Source organism: Sinocyclocheilus rhinocerous, unplaced genomic scaffold (assembly GCF_001515625.1).
Source record: "Sinocyclocheilus rhinocerous isolate Xijiao unplaced genomic scaffold, SAMN03320098_v1.1 scaffold1938, whole genome shotgun sequence".
Lineage (NCBI taxonomy): Eukaryota > Metazoa > Chordata > Actinopteri > Cypriniformes > Cyprinidae > Sinocyclocheilus > Sinocyclocheilus rhinocerous.
In genome coordinates, this window is record NW_015629065.1 from 1,526,942 (window position 1) to 1,548,360 (window position 21,419).

At 39.0% G+C, this 21,419-nt stretch overlaps 1 protein-coding gene across 2 annotated transcripts in view; it reads left to right on the forward strand.

The window, feature by feature from the left end:
• LOC107738735 (splicing factor 3b, subunit 3) overlaps positions 1-21,418 on the forward strand; it is a 25,064-nt gene extending 3,646 nt beyond the window's left edge. Inside the window, exons 7-27 of one of the 2 annotated variants that reach the window (XM_016550560.1) lie at positions 431-543; positions 803-940; positions 2,582-2,685; positions 2,974-3,139; positions 3,473-3,568; positions 3,749-3,821; positions 4,859-5,010; positions 10,269-10,424; positions 10,529-10,684; positions 10,800-10,943; positions 11,489-11,611; positions 11,699-11,853; positions 13,593-13,767; positions 14,730-14,935; positions 15,119-15,275; positions 15,612-15,737; positions 16,143-16,355; positions 16,632-16,730; positions 20,011-20,154; positions 20,393-20,497; positions 20,687-21,418. In XM_016550560.1, coding sequence (XP_016406046.1) covers positions 431-543; positions 803-940; positions 2,582-2,685; positions 2,974-3,139; positions 3,473-3,568; positions 3,749-3,821; positions 4,859-5,010; positions 10,269-10,424; positions 10,529-10,684; positions 10,800-10,943; positions 11,489-11,611; positions 11,699-11,853; positions 13,593-13,767; positions 14,730-14,935; positions 15,119-15,275; positions 15,612-15,737; positions 16,143-16,355; positions 16,632-16,730; positions 20,011-20,154; positions 20,393-20,497; positions 20,687-20,827 — 2,942 coding nt within the window. In that variant the 3' untranslated portion in view covers positions 20,828-21,418. Of the gene's footprint in view, positions 1-430; positions 544-802; positions 941-2,581; positions 2,686-2,973; positions 3,140-3,472; positions 3,569-3,748; positions 3,822-4,858; positions 5,011-9,288; positions 9,441-10,268; positions 10,425-10,528; positions 10,685-10,799; positions 10,944-11,488; positions 11,612-11,698; positions 11,854-13,592; positions 13,768-14,729; positions 14,936-15,118; positions 15,276-15,611; positions 15,738-16,142; positions 16,356-16,631; positions 16,731-20,010; positions 20,155-20,392; positions 20,498-20,686 lie in introns of both variants that reach the window. The other variant, XM_016550559.1, reaches the window with a different exon arrangement.
• The last annotated feature ends 1 nt before the right edge of the window (position 21,419 follows it).

A 21,419-nucleotide genomic window follows, 5' to 3' on the forward strand; every position in this document is an offset into this window, starting at 1 on the left:
TTTTTTCATATTAGAATGATTTCTGAAGGATCATGTGACCCTGAAGTAATGTCTGCTATAAATGTAGCTTTGCCATCACAGGAATAAATAAAATTTGAAAATATTGAAATGTTATGTTTCACAATATTAGTGGTTTTACTTGTTTAATTTAATGAAGTAAATGCAGCCTTGGTGAGCATAAGAGTTTCTTTCAAAAACATTAAAATCCTACAGACCCCAAACTATTGAACAGTAGATTACAAGTAATGTTCTTTGTTGCGTTGTGTCAGAAATGATGAATATCTTCATGTCTGACTCTTTGGTGAAGAGATTGTTTTGATATCTGATCTTCCTGGACTCGGCAAAGAAAGTTTTGCTTTCAGAGGAGAAAAATGTAGCTAAGTGTCTTATGAGTTTGTGCTAATCTGACCTTTTCCCCTGTGCGTCATAGTTCCTGGTGGTTCGGATGGTCCCAGTGGTGTGCTCATTTGCTCTGAGAACTATATCACCTACAAAAACTTTGGAGACCAACCAGACATCCGTTGCCCAATCCCACGCAGAAGGGTGAGTTTGTGCGGTCTTCCCCTTTGCGTTTCTGTTTGAGCACAATCAACTAAACATCACCTTGAGAAGTCTAAACAGCTATTAGTATTGAAATGATGAGCTTTTCATGTCTCTTCTCTGACTATTTAACTGGAGACATATAAAGATCTCTGATCCTAATATTCGTTTTGACCTCGTATGGTTTAGTTCTCAGTCATTGTGTTTACTGAATAAATTAAACGCAGATGTGAGATGTGACCACAGCGCTTTTCTCTTTCAGAATGACCTGGATGATCCTGAGCGAGGCATGATCTTTGTCTGCTCTGCCACCCACAAGACCAAATCCATGTTTTTCTTTCTAGCCCAGACAGAACAGGGAGACATCTTTAAAGTTACTCTGGAAACTGATGAGGAGATGGTGAGCGCATAGAACTAAAAACCCAACTGTGTCATCTGTTTCTTTTTCATGGATGTACAAAGGTGTTGAAGCAAAGTGTAATTACATTCATTAATTACTTTTGCTGTATTCAATTCAACACGGAAAGTCTGAATTTCGAACCTAAAATGTTCCGGTAAAACCCCCTTGAAGTTGTATTTGCAACTTGGAAAATTTCAACCCAGGCTTTAAAGAAATGTGGGTGCATGACATTACCCGAACACAGTTGATGCTGAATATTTAATTTACGTGAATAAAATGCATTGAAAAGTTCTCCTACTTTAATACAATTAGGCAGATGTTTGCAGAGAAAGATGTGTAAAATACTGTTAAAACCTCTGCTGAAAATTGCATGCCTGCAAAACGAATCCATTGTCTGACTTTGAATGGAATGCAGTAGGGATATGCTGGTATCAAATTTTCATGTTGCGATTAATTGCTAATGCTTTTATTATGGTATATGGTATTATCACAATATTGAAATTTAGTTGTACAGAGTGTTGTCATAATACAGTATAACAGGTTTAATAACTTTTTTCTTATAACAAAAGTAACTGAACATTTAAATACAATAAAGCAATACACAAAAATGTATAAAGTAAAAAAAATTCCACAGATTTAAGTGCAAAAGAATTATTAAAGACCAATAGGTATTACTTTACAATAAGATCTCATTAGTTAACGCATTAACATTAACAATAAGCAATAGCTACATTTGATACAGAAGTTATTAATCTTTGTTAAAAAAAAATACAGCTCCTAGTTCATGTTAGCTCATTAAATAAACTTTTGATTTTAACATGTTATTAAATATTGGAATTACCTAAGATTAATGAATGTTTAGAATAATTTTTCATTGGCAGTTTGTTAACTAATGAAGCCCTAATGTAAGTGTTACCGAACAATAAAGAATTAAAACATTTTCAAACAATATTAAGGGCATGCTGTAGTCAAGAATAAAATGTAAAAAAGTTTGAAAATAGCTGAAGTTTAAAAATGTAAGTATTTGGCGCTGTGATGAACACCATAGCGAATACACAAATCTGAATGGCTATTTAAATCATTTAAGCATGTTTCAGAAACGGAAAGTAACACAGCTGCTTTGTTTACGGGTTTCCGGAGTAACGGCTGCATTTCTGCTGTTTAACGCCATCTGCTGTCAGAGAGTAAATGTGCGCTTTCATCCAGAGCGTCTCACTCGTTCTGCCATGCGCTTCTCATCTGTGCTTGTTTACATGAGTGCGCATGCGTCTTTGATGCAGCATACAGCGGTGTTGTGCATTTTGACCAGTTGATGGGAAAAGTATTCTTAAAATGCATTCAAAATTCTGAATAATTTGTAATAAATAATTAGTCTCAGTATTTTGAACTGCCCACGATAACAATATTGTGCATGTTCATTATCGTGATATAGCGCATTACCGAATACCGGCACATGTCTAGAATGCAGCATTGCATAGTGGTTTTATTAATGAAGCTCTCAAGGAAATAGATTAAAGTGAAAGCTCTAATATAACATTGACTGTGTCTAATGAACAGGAGAGAGATCTGGTGTCAGAATACACGCATGAGAGGTTGAAATGCTGTAAAGTGATATGGATTGAATATCTATTCATATTTTAGGTTACTGAGATCAGGATGAAGTATTTTGATACCATCCCAGTGTCTACAGCCATGTGTGTTTTGAAGACTGGCTTCTTACTTGTTGCTACAGAGTTTGGAAATCAGTAAGTCCCTTTTCTGTCTTGCACATTCTTTCATTCACCTAAAAATAACTAAATACCTCAGATTTGGTGGCCTTTCCCCAAGTTTCAGTGTAGTAACTAGATTACAGCAGCTGATAAGAGGGAGGAATGTGGGAGCAGTAGTTTCAGTTACCAGAAACCTATGTAGTGTCAGTGTAACCATACTTCTCTTGGGTTCTCTTTAACCTGAAGCTTTTCATTAATCTGCACCGTAGAACACATTGTGCTAAATAGCTTTGGAAGTGTGAATCCAAAACTTTTGTTTGTTAGCTACCTGTATCAGATTGCCCACTTGGGTGATGACGACGACGAACCAGAGTTTTCCTCTGCCATGCCTTTGGAGGAGGGAGACACATTCTTTTTCCAACCTCGCCCCCTTAAGAACCTTGTGTTGGTCGACGAGCAAGAAAATCTTTCTCCCATCATGTCCTGCCAGGTGTGTGAATGTGTATTTTGCAGTGAAGATTAATAAATTATAATTTTTTTGTGCTCACACTTAAGCTGGGAATTACTGACGGGAAGCGGGGTTACATGTTGGCATGAGAGCAGATGTACTGCAATATTGAACTGCTTGTTTTGTAGTTACCAAATTGCAGAGTGTTTAGTCAGATTTCAGTATGGGTAATTGAGCATATAAACGCTTCAGATTTTTTTTCTCCTTGTACTATGTTCACTTATGTAATGAAGAAAGCTACTCCAAAATTCCTATCTAAGTAGTGTTGAATTTGCCTTTTTTGTCACCTAACCTTTTTTTTTATAACTACTGCAGATTGCTGATTTGGCTAATGAAGACACCCCGCAGCTATATGTGGCGTGTGGCAGAGGACCCAGATCTACACTGAGAGTTTTGAGACATGGACTGGAGGTTTGTGTTGCTAGGAGTTGCATTTCCGTGGCAGCTTTCACAACATGCTTGCAAAATGGAAATTTGACACCCACTGCATTAAGAAGTCCTTCGGACTCTATGCGGTTTTACGGTTTAGATTATAGGTTTTTCCACAGACTATTTATATTTTGATGTGTTAAAGAATTCATGATATTTCAGGTTTCAGAAATGGCTGTCTCTGAACTGCCCGGTAACCCCAATGCTGTGTGGACTGTCAGGAGACATGTAGAAGGTAAAAGACCCATTCATATAGTGTGTGTGCATGCACATGAACTATGTAGACATGTTTGAAGTTATTCAGCAAGCATTTCTTAGGAGAGAAAAAAAGTATTTAGATACGTCACTATTGCAAAGTCATTTTCTTCACAGGAAGGAAACGTAGGAATGCGTTTAAACCTTTTATGGTTTTGACTAACTGCATCAAGATATGCAATCATGCCATATATTGGCTTCTCAAGAGTCATGCAGGACCACACTAGCTGATTCCTTGGTGCTTTTTGTAAAAGATTGAAGTGCTCGCATGCATAGACAAGTACATTCTAGATTCTCCACTTTATGCATAAATTCAGTTTTGCACAATACTCTCGCTTGTAAGAGCTTTTCACCAAGTCATATTCTACTAGATCAACAGCATACAAGGACAATTTGCTGGGCATGCACAGTGTAGGTTGGGCTTTCAGAAAATGTCACTGTCTGCCAGATATTTCTCTGAAATCATGTGATTTGCTATGAGATTTTTTTGTCCTGTGCATGCAGCCTGAGCTTAGCAAGGGTTTATATTGTGGTCTGTACTGTAGTGTTTGAGGGAATCAGTTTCATTTTGACTGTGCAGTCTTGTGAGAGGTAAGCAAACAGTGAATTATGGTTTCATTCTCAATAGGAGCTTGTTCATTCACTGCAGGTTGTTTATATACCGTTACAGAAGAGATTTTAAAGGGATAGTTAAATGCGTAAAAATGCATAATGAAGAATGTCATTTACTCACCCATGAATAAGTGTCTTATGGGCTTGGAATGACATTAGGGTTGAGTAAATGCTGACAGAATTTTCATTTTTGGGTGAACCCTTTTTAATGTTCTCAACTCGCAAAAGAACAAATTTTATGTTTTGAAGGGCACGCACATAACATTCATTGAACAAGTGATTAAACATTTTATTGAATTTCACCTATTTTGTCATCTTTAAGTTTTGGTTTCCTTTTATGGTTTCAAATTTGCCCACACTTGGCAAAAGTTTCCAACCAGAGAATTGTGGGTTTCCTTTTCACAGATGAGTTTGATGCCTACATCATCGTGTCTTTCGTTAACGCCACCCTGGTGCTTTCTATCGGAGAGACTGTGGAAGAAGTGACAGACTCTGGTTTCTTGGGCACAACACCCACCCTGTTCTGCTCGTTGCTTGGGGAAGATGCACTTGTACAAGTGAGCGACATCTCTCTGACCTACATGCATGCACAATATCCCATTGAACCTTTTCTCTTTCCTTGTTAAAGGGATAGTTCACCCAAAACTGAAAACTGTCTTTTACAGGTTATTCCAAACCGGAGTTTCTTTCTTCTACTGAACACAAAAAGATATTTTGAAGAATGTGGGTGACCAAATTGTTACCCACAGGTGGTCATTGCTTTGACTGGAGGAGAACTGGTCTTCTTCGAGATGGACCCAGTATGTTGGCGGACATACTTTTTCTTTTATGTTGTCACGTGAATTTTCATCTTTTGTTTGAATGTTTGTCTTTCCATTAAGTTTTCGCTTTTTCTTAACAGTCCGGGCAGCTGAGTGAATACACTGAGAGGAAGGAGATGTCGGCAGATGTGGTGTGCATGAGTTTGGCAAATGTGCCTCCTGGTGAACAGCGTTCACGTTTCCTGGCTGTTGGGTTGGTGGACAATACAGTCCGCATCATCTCCCTGGATCCATCGGTAAGCTCCAATTTGCTCTTCTTCCATTGGTCTAATGTTAACTAATGAAGCCCTAATGTAAGTGTTACCGAACAATAAAGAATTAAAACATTTTCAAACAATATTAAGGGCATGCTGTAGTCAAGAATAAAATGTAAAAAAGTTTGAAAATAGCTGAAGTTTAAAAATGTAAGTATTTGGCGCTGTGATGAACACCATAGCGAATACACAAATCTGAATGGCTATTTAAATCATTTAAGCATGTTTCAGAAACGGAAAGTAACACAGCTGCTTTGTTTACGGGTTTCCGGAGTAACGGCTGCATTTCTGCTGTTTAACGCCATCTGCTGTCAGAGAGTAAATGTGCGCTTTCATCCAGAGCGTCTCACTCGTTCTGCCATGCGCTTCTCATCTGTGCTTGTTTACATGAGTGCGCATGCGTCTTTGATGCAGCATACAGCGGTGTTGTGCATTGTGACCAGTTGATGGGAAAAGTATTCTTAAAATGCATTCAAAATTCTGAATAATTTGTAATAAATAATTAGTCTCAGTATTTTGAACTGCCCACGATAACAATATTGTGCATGTTCATTATCGTGATATAGCGCATTACCGAATACCGGCACATGTCTAGAATGCAGCATTGCATAGTGGTTTTATTAATGAAGCTCTCAAGGAAATAGATTAAAGTGAAAGCTCTAATATAACATTGACTGTGTCTAATGAACAGGAGAGAGATCTGGTGTCAGAATACACGCATGAGAGGTTGAAATGCTGTAAAGTGATATGGATTGAATATCTATTCATATTTTAGGTTACTGAGATCAGGATGAAGTATTTTGATACCATCCCAGTGTCTACAGCCATGTGTGTTTTGAAGACTGGCTTCTTACTTGTTGCTACAGAGTTTGGAAATCAGTAAGTCCCTTTTCTGTCTTGCACATTCTTTCATTCACCTAAAAATAACTAAATACCTCAGATTTGGTGGCCTTTCCCCAAGTTTCAGTGTAGTAACTAGATTACAGCAGCTGATAAGAGGGAGGAATGTGGGAGCAGTAGTTTCAGTTACCAGAAACCTATGTAGTGTCAGTGTAACCATACTTCTCTTGGGTTCTCTTTAACCTGAAGCTTTTCATTAATCTGCACCGTAGAACACATTGTGCTAAATAGCTTTGGAAGTGTGAATCCAAAACTTTTGTTTGTTAGCTACCTGTATCAGATTGCCCACTTGGGTGATGACGACGACGAACCAGAGTTTTCCTCTGCCATGCCTTTGGAGGAGGGAGACACATTCTTTTTCCAACCTCGCCCCCTTAAGAACCTTGTGTTGGTCGACGAGCAAGAAAATCTTTCTCCCATCATGTCCTGCCAGGTGTGTGAATGTGTATTTTGCAGTGAAGATTAATAAATTATAATTTTTTTGTGCTCACACTTAAGCTGGGAATTACTGACGGGAAGCGGGGTTACATGTTGGCATGAGAGCAGATGTACTGCAATATTGAACTGCTTGTTTTGTAGTTACCAAATTGCAGAGTGTTTAGTCAGATTTCAGTATGGGTAATTGAGCATATAAACGCTTCAGATTTTTTTTCTCCTTGTACTATGTTCACTTATGTAATGAAGAAAGCTACTCCAAAATTCCTATCTAAGTAGTGTTGAATTTGCCTTTTTTGTCACCTAACCTTTTTTTTTATAACTACTGCAGATTGCTGATTTGGCTAATGAAGACACCCCGCAGCTATATGTGGCGTGTGGCAGAGGACCCAGATCTACACTGAGAGTTTTGAGACATGGACTGGAGGTTTGTGTTGCTAGGAGTTGCATTTCCGTGGCAGCTTTCACAACATGCTTGCAAAATGGAAATTTGACACCCACTGCATTAAGAAGTCCTTCGGACTCTATGCGGTTTTACGGTTTAGATTATAGGTTTTTCCACAGACTATTTATATTTTGATGTGTTAAAGAATTCATGATATTTCAGGTTTCAGAAATGGCTGTCTCTGAACTGCCCGGTAACCCCAATGCTGTGTGGACTGTCAGGAGACATGTAGAAGGTAAAAGACCCATTAATGTAGAGTGCATGCATGCACATGAATTATGTAGACATGTTTGAAGTGATTTTTCTGCAAGCATTTCTTTGGAGGAAAAAAAAAAAGGAATTTAGACATGTCACTATCGCGAAGTCACTTTCCTGACAGGAAGGAAATGATTTAGGAATGCATTTAAACTAGAGGTCGACCGATAATGGATTTTACCGATACCGATAGCTAGGTTGGACCACACTGGCCGATACCGATTAATCAACCTAAGAATGAACAATATGGCATAAATGAGTTTGAAGTTCGGTGTTTAAAAAAAACAGAACAAAGGGAAAGAGAGTGCGATCTTTACAGCGCTCTATATGAAGCATAAAGACTGTATTAGAGCCTCAGAAAGAGCACAATACATAATTCATAGCCTAGGGTGAAGTCATTACGTACATTAACAATGATTTGGGACAAATATAATGTAATTTAATGGAAAACTATGTGAATGGCGCTCTGTTCCGCGGCAGGATTTTCTGTCGGCTGCATTTAAATGCAGGTTTGAAGTTTCCCGCTCTGTGCAGCTCGCAGTGTCACGTGTCAAAACAAACAACACGTGTGCTGTTAGTGATTTCCGCCTCTAGAGGCCGCTGTCATTCTGTATAATGGCAGCGGACCCTTCTCGGCCACTCCAGCAACGGACGCAACCCGGAAAACTATCGGCATTGATTTTTGCCGATAACCGATAGTTCCGCCAATCAACTATACAGTCGGCCTCTAATTTAAACCTTACACGGTTTTGACTAACTGCATCAAGATATGTAATCATGCCATGTATTGGCTTCTCAGAGTCCTGCAGGACAACACAAGCTGATTTCTTGGTGCTTTTTGTAAAAGATTGAAGAGCTCACATGCATAGACAAGTACATCCTAGATTCTCCATGCTCCATGCAGCATGCTCTCACTTGTAAGAGCTTTTTACCAAGTCGTATTCTACTAGATCAACATTTGCTTGGCATGCGCAGTGTAAGTTGGGCTCTCAGTCACTGTCACTCTGCCAGATATTTCTCTGAAATCATGTGATTCGCTATTAGATTTTTTGGCCTGTGCGTGCAGCCTGAGCTCTGCAAGGTTTATATTGTGGTTTGTGTACTGGAGTGGTTGAGGGATTCAGTTTCATTTTGACTACAGCTTTGTGAGAGGTAAGCTAATAGCGAGTTATGGTTTCATTCTCAATGGGGCCTTGTTCATTTACTCCAGGTGTTTTTTAGATACTATTACAGAAAAAGATTTTGAAGGGATAGTTAGCATAAAAATGAAATGTATTTAATTTACACAGTGAAGAATATGGTGTTTTTATACATTTGATTTTATACTATGTATGTAGCATTACTACTTTGTTCTACTGTAGTTTTTTTTGTCCTATTGCTTGTAATTAGTTTCTTATTCTTATTTAATTACTGACTGTTTACTTGTCTGTTTAATGACATTATTATGAATAATCAATTTTATTATGAATTATGAAATTTGAAAGACCTTATTTAAAGCAAAAACAAGTATATTGTGATATATATCGTTGCCATGAAATAAGATTACTCATATTGAGATAAAAGACTTTGGTCATATCGCCCACCCTTAATATATATATATTTATATATATATATGTGTGTGTGTGTGTTTGTGTTCTTTAAGTATTGGTTTCCTTTTATGGTTGCAAATTAGCCCACATTTGGCAAAAGTTTCCAACCAGAGAATTGTGGGTTTCCTTTTCACAGATGAGTTTGATGCCTACATCATTGTGTCCTTCGTTAACGCTACCCTGGTGCTTTCTATCGGTGAGACTGTGGAAGAAGTGACAGACTCTGGTTTCTTGGGCACAACACCCACCCTGTCATGCTCGTTGCTTGGGGAAGATGCACTTGTGCAAGTGAGCAACATCTCTGACCTACATGCACGCACAATATCCCATTGAACCTTTTCTGCTTCCTTGTTAAAGCGAAAGTTCACCCAAAAATGAAACCAGTCTTTTACAGGTTGTTCCAAACCTGAGTTTCTTTCTTTCACTGAAAACTGTTACTTGCATTCTTCAAAATATCTTTTGTTTTCAGCAGTAAGTCATACAGATTTGGAACAACATGAGGGAGACGGAATTTTCATTTTTGGGTGAACTATCCCTATAAATGAATTAGTTTATTTCCAACAAGTAGATTACAGGGATTAAAGTGTTCCGTCGCTACGACGGATTTCCGTCAGTTCATAAAGACAGTCACTTGCTTCATTCCCTCAATAATCAAAAATTCTGATAAAAAAAATTAGCCTTCCTAATACAAGGTGACATTTGACTCCTTAAAGTCTACAGGGGTGGCACAGAAGAACACAAAAGTGGCTTGTAGGTACATTTCCAGACGTTTAATGAGGCTCAGAGGTGACGAGTGCAATTAAATTCATAAATTCATGTGGAGATTGTTTTAAATATACAATTTTGAATACAGAAATATTAAATTATTTAAATAACTGAAATTATACGCTAAAAATGAAACTAAAGCCGCCAGCAGGTGGCAGCAAGTTACTGATTTTATCACTGAATCATTCATTCAGTTGATTCGTTCGAACGGCTGATTCATTCAGGAATGAAGCAAGTGACTGTCTTTATGAACTGACTGAAACACTTTAATCCCTGAGATTAAACAATTGCGCTTAACGTTCCATTTATCTCATTCAAATGGGTTTTGTTTCATTTGCTGAATCTCTACAGGTCTACCCAGATGGGATCCGTCATATCCGTGCAGATAAGAGAGTGAATGAATGGAAGACTCCAGGGAAGAAGACGATTGTCCGATGTGCTGTCAATCAGAGGCAGGTGGTCATTGCTTTGACTGGAGGAGAACTGGTCTACTTTGAGATGGACCCGGTATGTTTCCGGACATACTGTTATCTTGCATTGTCACCTGAATGTTCACCTATTGTTTGAATGTCTGTCTGTCTTTCAATTAAAATTTCTCTCTTTCTTTACAGTCTGGGCAGCTGAATGAATACACTGAGAGGAAGGAGATGTCGGCAGATGTGGTGTGCATGAGTTTGGCAAATGTGCCTCCTGGTGAACAGCGTTCACGTTTCCTGGCTGTTGGGTTGGTGGACAATACAGTCCGCATCATCTCCCTGGATCCATCGGTAAGCTCCAATTTGCTCTTCTTCCATTGGTCAGCTGATTTGGACATTAAAACAAGGATTCTAGTCACTGTGCCCACTGAACTTGTGTGAAGTGTGTAATCTCTTTGTTGCACAGGACTGTCTACAGCCATTGAGTATGCAGGCTCTTCCCGCCCAGCCAGAGTCACTTTGTATTGTGGAGATGGGTGGAGTGGAAAAACAGGATGAGCTTGGAGAAAAGGGCACCATTGGCTTTCTATACCTCAACATTGGCTTGCAGGTTAGAAACTCTTGTGCTTGCTCTGGGGTGATAACAGAAATGTCATGTCTATTCCCAGCTACTGGCGAAATGGGAAATTGAGAGCTTTTCCATGTACCTTTGAGCAAGGCATGCATCCTTGTGTTGCTCCAGGAGGGCTTTGCTTGGAGTATAATTTTAGTTGCTAAATATTTATTAGTGTGCATGAAATGAAAATTCACCCAAATTCATTTAGTTTTTGACCTCGTAAATTTCAAAAACTCAATCTTCCGGTGAAGAAAACAGACTTATCTGACATAAGCCAGACTTCTCCAGTCATTTCCTCTGCTAAAAAGCAAAAGCTGCAAAATCACTTCAATTTATGAGGTCAAACTTTTAAAAATGAAATGGATGAATTGTTTACTGTAAGAAAAATACTTCAAATGTGCCATTTGGGACAAGAGCTTTGAAAGGAGACCATAAGAATTACAATGTGACTTCAGTGTGACTGTCCTGTTACTTGATGAAATGACTTTACTGGACAATTCATTGCTTCTTTCTTACCATAATCACCTCTTTGTTTGTAGAACGGAGTGTTACTGCGTACTGTTTTGGATCCAGTGACCGGGGACCTGTCTGATACTCGAACTCGGTATCTTGGTTCTCGTCCCGTCAAGCTTTTCAGAGTCCGGATGCAGGCCCAAGATGCTGTGAGTCACCTTTACATTTTATGTCTGTTGCAATCTCTCACAGCTTGCTAATTTGCTGACTTTATTACATGACCTTTTACTGTGCAGGTTCTGGCCATGTCTAGTCGTTCCTGGCTGAGTTACTCATACCAGTCTCGTTTCCACCTGACCCCATTGTCATATGAAACCTTAGAGTATGCTTCAGGGTTTGCTTCCGAACAGTGTCCTGAGGGTATTGTTGCCATTTCCACCAACACACTGAGGTAAACACACACATACTGTGTATACTGTTCATAATGTGAGCTTTGTAGAACTTCACAGGTTTGTGAGAACATTAATATCAAGCATATTGTGGTTGGCTTCGTAGATTTCAGTTGCCGTAGTGCTTTAATGTGTTTACTTATGATTTTCCTACTTGACCAGTGATCTGATACTCAGTTTAGAAGTAAATTAAATGTGCATGAATGAAGCAAATCTTGGTCCTAAAGTTTCCATCCTTCCGCGCTTTTCCGTTTTGGGATAAAATATGACCTGGACGTGACTTGACAGTTTTGGTGAGATTAAAGGGTTCCTTCACCCAAAAAAATGAAAATTAGCCCATAAATTACTCAGCCCTAACCCTCAAGGCATCCTAGGTGTATGACTTGCTTCTTTCAGACGAATCCAGTCGGAGTTATATAAAAAATTGTCTTTGATCTTTCAAGCTGTTTAATGTCAGTCAGCGGGTGTTGCAGTGCATCAGTCCAAAAGAAGTGAAATAAAAAGCGCCCATCCATAATAAAAAGTGTCTCACACGGCTCCGGGGGATGAACAAAGGCCTTCTGTAGCGAATCGATGCGTTTTTGTAAGAAAAATAACCATATATAAAACGTAATAATCAATTTAATCTAGCTTGCACTCACTGTTGTACACGGAAGCAGCTCCGAGTGGATGACGTATGAGGTCGGCTTTGCGCGTGCGCCGCTCAGAAGTGACAAACGTGGAAGTGCAGGGGAAAGATCAAAACAAAACAACGGTCACGAAGTAGAAGTACAAAACGAGGATTTGTAAAGAAGAATGTCGGAGGATTTCGATATAAGCCAAGAGGAGACTGGTTTTCCTTTGCTAAAGTAAGGAAACTTTGCTTCCTTTGCTTCTGTTAACAAACGTTGGTTTTCACGAGACTCGCTGGCGCATGCGCAACGCCAACCTCATACGTCATCCTCCCGGAGCTGCTTCTGTGTACAACTGTGTTGGCGCAAGCTAGATTAAAGTGATTATTACATTTTGAATATTGATGTTTTTCTTACAAAAACATATCGATTCGCTACAGGAGGACTTTGTTCATCCCCCGGAGCCGTGTGAGACACTTTTTATTATGGATGGACGCTTTTTATTTCACTTCTTTTGGACTGATGCACTGCAACACCCGCTGACTGACATTAAACTGCTTGAAAGATCAAAGACAATTTTTAATATAACTCCAACTGGATTCGTCTGAAAGAAGAAAGTCATATTCACCTAGGAAGCCTTGAGGGTGAATAATTTATGGGCTAATTTTCATTTTTGGGTGAACTAACCCTTTAAACTTTAAAATATTTGCTTTAGTTTGTGGGTGGTTAGCAATTCACAGAAGTGTGGACCTCTCTTTCCTAAATGTTTTTACTGGCTTGCTGCTGCATGACATCTCATTTTGGATTGGATTATTTGTTTTGATTAGTCAAGTAGTGCTATAAAAAAAGGTTATCACAGTAAAATCAGTAAAACATTTCCTGTTTGTGTTGGAGGTCTGTACTAGTTGACCTTTTGTAGATGACAATCTTTTATTTTGTGATTTAAAAAAAATCGCTGCCATTTTATCAGCACAAGCATGATTCTGTCAAATTATCGCCAGGAAACAGGTGGTTTTGACTTCCAGGATTTCATAATGACTAATCCAATCTGTAACTGATGTCTAAACTTTTTACTCTGCCTTTAAATTTACTGCATGGCTTTTTTACCATCTCATCCCTCCCTCCCTCAGGATTTTGGCTCTTGAGAAACTGGGTGCCATCTTCAACCAGGTGGCATTCCCACTGCAGTACACACCTCGCAAGTTTGTCATCCACCCAGAGACGAATAACCTGATCCTGATCGAAACGGACCACAATGCCTACACTGAAGCCACCAAAGCCCAGCGTAAGCAGCAGATGGCTGAGGTCAGTGAACCTGGCCTTCACAGGGTGCTGTTAAGAAACAATGCTTTGGTTGTCTTTATCTCCTCTGGAATTTTTTTCCTTTATCTCCGTTTATTCTCTCTCTCTCTCTCTCTCTCTCTCTCTCCTGTCTGACTCATACACTCGTTTTCCCAATCTAATCACTGACTGAGGCAGAACTTCATTGCTTTCTTGTCGGAAGTTGTCTGTCATGTCTGTTTTGTGGCTGCCTCATCACAGCGCATGTTTGCAAGGGTAATTCCACGTTGACGAGCCGTAAAAGTGACAAGCACTGTGAAATAAGCTGTGGTTACTGTGGTGGTCCCTCAAAGATGAATCATATTGATGGAGTTCTTTCTACAGTTGAGTGTATCCAGTAAGAATAAACGGTCCGCAACTGCAGTGTAAAAAGGCTGCTTCTGAATGTATTGCATAACAACGTTCTCTTGTTTATCTGCAAATTGTTCTGAAAACATTCTTATATACACTGTGGCCAAAGGTTTGCGGGCAGTCACTTATAATTAGGGGCTTTGGTTTGGCCCTTTAATTCCAGTGACGACGAATCGTAATGCTACTACATACAATGAAATTCTGGAGAAATTTGCGCTTCCAACTTTGTGGCAACTTTGGGCGCAAGTCTATTCCAGCATGACAATGCCCCCTGTGCACCAAGTGATTTAGTGGTTCTGGTGTGGAGGAACTTGACTGACCTCCACAAGCCCAGACCTGAACCCCACAACTCTTTCGGGATGAATTCAAACTCGTTGACCTAGACTAGCGCCTGAGCTCATTGAAGATCATGTCTGAATGGTAGCAGATGTCAACAGCCATTTTCTAACTTGTGGTATACCTGTTAGCACCCAATTAATAATGACAATTGTTTGAAAATAAGATGCAGATTGGTGTAAATTATTTTTAGTCGTAGTGTATCATAAAAATTACAACTCTTTATTTCTGCTCTACAGGAAATGGTGGAGGCAGCGGGAGAGGATGAAAGGGAGCTGGCTGCAGAAATGGCAGCAGCTTTCTTGAACGAGAACCTGCCAGAAGCGATCTTTGGGGCACCTAAAGCAGGCTCTGGGCAGTGGGCCTCACTAGTGCGCATGATCAACCCCATCCAAGGAAACACACTGGACCTGGTGCAGCTGGAGCAGAACGAGGCTGCTTTCAGGTGAGGATTGTTGAACATAAGGGTTGAACAGGACAATGCAGACTTGAACTCCCTTCCAGTTCTACCCAGACCATTTTTTCTGAATTTAGAATATTGACATGAAGCGAACAACGTTAAATTAGTCTCTTCCATATCCCAACTCTTTCTCTGACCTTAATTCCTTTTTATTTGTACGTTTTGCAGTGTGGCTGTATGTCGATTTTCCAATGGAGGCGATGATTGGTACGTGTTGGTGGGTGTTGCCAGAGATATGATACTAAATCCTCGCTCCGTTGGTGGGGGTTATATTTATACCTATCGGCTAGTTGGAGGTGGGGACAAGCTGGAGTTTTTACACAAGGTGAGCGTAACAGGAAATGACTTGGCATGAAACTACTGATTGGTCCCATGTGTTAGCTGGGGGCTCAGCAATGTGGAATTCCCCACAAATCATTAAATGTGCCTTAGAAATCCATTTAAGCGTAGCAAATCACAATTAAACTTTTTGGTGTAGGTGTTCTGGCCATGTCCCAAAAATGCCATGTTGTGAATGTTTGTGGTCCAGTTTATATGATGTTTAATGATGCTTTGATCCAGCTACATATCAAAGTCATGTTAAATTGTTCTTTTCTGGTCAACTTCTTAAACAAGATGAATTTAAACTTGAATTGATTTAGACATTGGTTCTGATTAACAGACGCCCGTGGAGGACGTACCCCTGGCTATTGCTCCATTTCAGGGACGAGTGTTGGTTGGAGTGGGCAAACTCTTGCGCATCTATGACTTGGGAAAGAAGAAACTTCTTCGCAAGTGTGAAAACAAGGTGAGAAGTCATAATCAGTTTTTTTTTTTTTTTTTTCAAGAGGAAGTGAACAAGCATTTTTCTTTTCTTTGAAACACTGAAAAATATGAAAGTGATGTCAGTGACGCACTACTTTAGTACTTGATGTTGATGCATAACCACATGAAAAACATTGAAACAGAAGTTCAGACCACAAAGTGGTCGAGTACTTCACTGAAGTGAAGTTAAATAAACTTGCAGACAAGTTTATTATTTTTCACATAAGTAATCCGCACTGGCATAGAGTGTTAATATATTTGAGAAACGGCTAAGTAGAGAAAGTGTTGCTCCTTTATGAGATTTTGTATGTCTTTGACAGAAGCTTTAAAAAGAGTTCCAACCTGCCTCCAACCAAAATGACTAAGTCTCCTTTTCTTGTTCTTGCAGCATGTTCCTAACTTGGTAACGGGCATCCACACTATTGGGCAGCGCGTGATAGTATCCGATGTTCAGGAAAGTCTATTCTGGGTACGCTACAGACGCAACGAGAACCAGCTCATCATCTTTGCCGACGATACATATCCTCGCTGGGTCACAACCGCCTGCCTGCTTGATTATGACACCATGGCTGCTGCGGATAAGTTTGGAAATATCTGCATTGTAAGTGTTATCACCTGTTTGGTTTTGAAATCTTTGAGACCAGTATCACACATGTACCAGATACTGAGTTTGTTTGCCAAGTCAGTGTAAACTCTTTGATTCCAGGGAATATTTTAGTATAGATGAGCTTTTTAACGTCTTGACAAATAGCCAAAGTGGCATAATTTGTTAGCAGTCGCAATGGAAGGAAAAAAAAAAATGAACACAATAAATTGAGGTGTCATCATCTGTATACATTTGCTACAGACTGCATACTCATTTCATGTTTATTTTCAGGTCCGCCTGCCTCCCAACACCAGCGATGATGTTGATGAGGACCCCACAGGGAACAAAGCATTGTGGGACAGAGGCTTGCTTAACGGAGCATCACAAAAGGTAGAAGTTTCTTCTACCCTCATTACTCAACTTTCCCACAGGTCCCAGAAAGACCTTTGGCACCGAGCTGGCCTTACCGCATGTTCCTCATTGTTTTTGTCTGTCTGGTTGGTTTTGCGGTTGCTGTTCTCCTTGCGCACACTCAGAGACCTGCACCCCAAAACATTTGGCAGGAGTCCACACTCCTGTTTCTGAAACCTCAGCAGCAAATCTTGTCCTCTCGCCAGAGATCATTATGTGCAAAATAGGGATCATGGAAATGTTTAGGTGGACACAAGGGAAAGTCCCTATTTGCACACCAATGACTTGCGTCTAGCTTTGACGGACATGCCTAAAGCATGTGTAATCAGGACTGAGCTGGACTGGGTGGTTGGTATGAACATTGTTGTAGAACTTGTCTAGGGATGCACAATATATCATGACAATTTAAATTATTAGCCAATATTAATGGGGGTTTTTCTGTAAGTTGATTGTATCAGTGATATTCGATATTTATTTGCCAGTGTTGGATATTTAACTCCCATTTGTCATTTCCACCTGTTCAACGTCAGATCTAGTGCTTACTTGAATGAAACCCTTTCCCCTTATGAGCATATCTTAAAAGTTTCTCTTTAAGTATAATGATGGGAAAGCTTTGTGTTTAAGCATTAAAATGAGTCAAGTTCACTACTTTGGAAAAAAAAGATGTTTACACAAGATTTAGATGAAGTAACAAGTAAAGGTTATGTATACCTAATGCTCTGTTTATCAAATTTTGTTTTAGACCACACACAGGTTTTCCTCTAATACACCAGAATCCTTTAGTTAAAGCTCTTTGGTTGGAGAGTTGAGCTCAGTTGCATGTTTTTAAAGCTAAAGCTGCAGTCTGTAACTTTTTTTTTTTTTGGTTAAAAACTCTCCAAAATCAATTTGAGCAAGTATATAACCAGCCAGTGTTCTCCTTACTTTAGCCCAATTCACAACGGTGAGCTTATAATAATGTTTTCTAATTTGAGTGGTAGGGCTGGGCAAAAAAATAGATTTTCCGATTAATCGTTTTTTTAAATAACGTCGATTCGATGTCGATTCTCAAAAGCCGCAAATCGATCTTTTCCGGTATTTATTTCAGCACACATTTAAAACAAGATCTGATTAACGAGAATCTTATCATTAGTCTTCTCCACTAGATGTCACCCTTATTTACCTTGCGACGTTACAACAGAAATCCTGTCATTCATTCAGCACTTATCATGGCCATACGCGTGATTCGCAATGCTCAGGTGAAATGCTATAGTAATACTATAAATCTGCGGAAGCATTTGATATCACGCATAAGGCGCCATGATTTCCGCAATGAATGAATGGCGGATGGTGCGGCGCACTTTTTTGTTTACTAAACACATACTAAAGCGCGGATGACGCTCGCGGTGTTTTCAGCTTCTTCTGCCATCTCACTATGATGATATTAACACGAATGTCATCTCCAGCTGCTCTGAGAGTCACTTCATTAGCATTTACCGTTTCATTTGAGAAAACTACCGTCATATCACATACACAGCAGCTGCGAGTTCTTCACGGCAACCCGTCAAAATAAATGTTTAGTTTAACGTTCTACTGTCAGAATATATTACTATTTAGCAGTCTTAAGACTCAATGCTACTACTGCTAATAAATATTAATAAATCTTTATTTTTAAAGGAATAATCACATCTGTTTTCTTTTTAATTTTAACAGTAAACCTCTGTTGTGCAGCACTTTGTTTGCCAAAAAATAAAAGGGTTTAATTTTCATTTGATTAGGATAAATTAAATTAATGTTTTATGCCTTCATCTGATTACCAGAAAAATTAAGAACATTTTATAGGGCCCTATTACTGTTTAAAAAAGGACCCTATACAAAAAAAAGAATAGGTTTAAAATACAGGCATGTGGTTCTTAATTTCTTTTTATTAATTCACCATTTGTAAACTGATGTTTACTGTTAATTTTTTAGAAATATCAATAGCATTTGTATTAAAACTATATTCACTGAATGTAATAAAAAAAATCAAGAATCGAGTTGAGAGCTTGCGTATCGAAATCGAATCGAATCGGGACATCTCAATCGATACCCAGCTCTATTGAGTGGTACTGGTAGGTTTTCGTGGGAAATTCGAGCATGCCGCCGGGTCATTACATCACGTCTGTAAACATAAAGAAGGTGTCCTGGCTAGAAGGCTTTATCGCATGTGAAGAATTTCTTTATATGAAATTCGAATGGGATTAGACTGTACAGAATTTGAAATCTACAGGTAACGCTAATACACACTACATACACCTAGTCACTTAATGCTGATTTTGTTAACATTAACAATTTGAGAACAAAGTATAACAATAATTTGCACGTTTTAATGTGATATGAGCTAACTCAGCTAAGCGATTGTTGGATTTAATCGCCATTGGTAGCGCAATTTATTGTAATGCTTTTTTCCTCAGTTGGTCAGAACAAAAGTGGCAGACTTGTTACTTGCTTGTTCAGATGACAATATCCGGTAAAAATTCTTATTTGGGTCATACTTCCAAGATGTAGGCTAGAATCTGTGATTCTTTAGTACAGTATCCACACCGGTGCGGTGACTGACGGCCACACATACTCCTCAAAACATTAGATTAGTCCGCGTCTTGGTACTCTCCATAATTGAGGCAGAGGGTGACTTGGGAAAGAAGAATTGTTGAAGTCATTTTATTTTTTTGCACGAAAAGTATTCTCGTAGCTTCGTAAAATTACGGTTGAACCACTGATGTCACATGGACTTTTTTGTCGATGTTCTTGGTACCTTGAACTTGGAAGGACCCTTGCTGTCTATGGAGGGTCAAAAAGCTCTCAGATTTCATCAAAAATATCTTAATTTGTGTTCCAAAGATGAACGAAGGTCTTACGGGTTTTATATGTTATAATGTAATGACTACATTCATTTTTAGTACATTAGGTTGTTGAAAAAATTTAATTTAAATGTAAAATTGTTTTAAAAATGTATTACAGATTACATCTAATTTATAATCTCTTTGATTATCAGTATTATTATTACTGATGGTATTAGGGTTTTTTTGCCCCCAATCTTTACTAATCTTTGCCTTGCAGAGGACACCATGCACTTTTCTAGGTATTGGTATATGGAAGTGAATTGCTTAATCTTCATAAAGTGCTTCTTTTTTTTTTTTCTTTTTTTCCCCCAGTTTTACTATGACAAGCAAAAACAGCCTTCTCAAGCCCCATTTTAATACATACCTGTTGTCCTTTTTTTCTTCTTTGTCAATTACAGGCCGAGGTGATTATTAACTATCACATAGGAGAGACGGTTCTGTCCCTCCAGAAAACTACCCTCATCCCTGGAGGATCAGAGTCCCTGGTGTACACCACACTATCGGGAGGCATTGGCATCCTGGTGCCGTTCACCTCTCATGAGGTACAGTTCCTTAAATTATGAATAACCAGTAATTACATATGAGGAGTGCTAACGTGCAATGGTCTTTCATAAGTCTAAAACCACTGAAACGGAAGAGGTGAAGGCCTCCGGTCAGGCCACTTCCTTAATTTCAGGCCATCAGAGTAGAGACTGTGACGTGTATGGTGCAACTTTAGTTATCAAACATTAAATAACAAGGTTTTTAAATTGTGTAACTGTATTTCTCATCTGTCTTTAGGATCATGACTTCTTCCAGCACTTGGAGATTCACATGCGCTCTGAGTTTCCCCCTCTGTGTGGTCGTGATCACCTCAGCTTCCGCTCGTACTATTTTCCAGTAAAGGTAAGGGCAAACACTGTTAATATCACAGCTTTAGTATTAACAGTTTCTAATTAGTTCTTAATCATCTACTTATGTTTTGTGTGGTATCTTTAAAATAGTGTCCATCACTTTGCAAAGAAGTGAGATTTGGGTAACTTGCTACATCGGTTGGCCTCATCTTTCTCACTGACTTTGCTTGTATGCTTCCAGAATGTGATCGATGGAGACCTTTGTGAGCAGTTTAACTCCATGGACCCACATAAGCAGAAGAGTGTCTCTGAGGAATTGGACCGCACGCCTCCAGAGGTGTCGAAGAAACTGGAAGACATCCGAACACGCTATGCCTTCTAGTATCTTCGCATCTGGCAGGCGCACCATGAAAAAATGTATTGTTTTTCCAGGCCTCCCATGGCTGTGGTCTCTTTCCTACCACAAGTATAGGAGCAACATTTTGGTGAAGGCTGAAGGAAGAGTTCCCCCTTTAACTGGGGCCAGCTGGGAGCTGTCACAGTCCCCAGTGGTCAATGACCTTGTCCTGCTTGAAATGACTATTGGTACTATACTCAGTACAAAGCATCTGTTTTATTTAGTTCATATTGAGTGGTTGCATCGTGACATATTTTCAGAGGAAAGTTTTCAGGCAAAGGACTACAACAGCTTGTGTACAGAGGTGGCTTTTGTATGTGTAGACTTTAAAAATGTCTATTACTGATTTTGTAGCTATCACAATGCAAATTAAATCCACATTTTATTGTATGAATCAGTCTGCATAAAACATTACATCATTCACATTTTGGCTGTTTAAATTGTCTCTTTTGAAAGTTAGAATACTGTTCCCACTCTAGTAAAAACCGTGAAATAGTAAAATAGCTTTAGTTTTTGTCTGTACATGGATACAGCAATCTGTTGTGGTTTAAAAATTTTTTTTTTTTTTTTTTTTTTT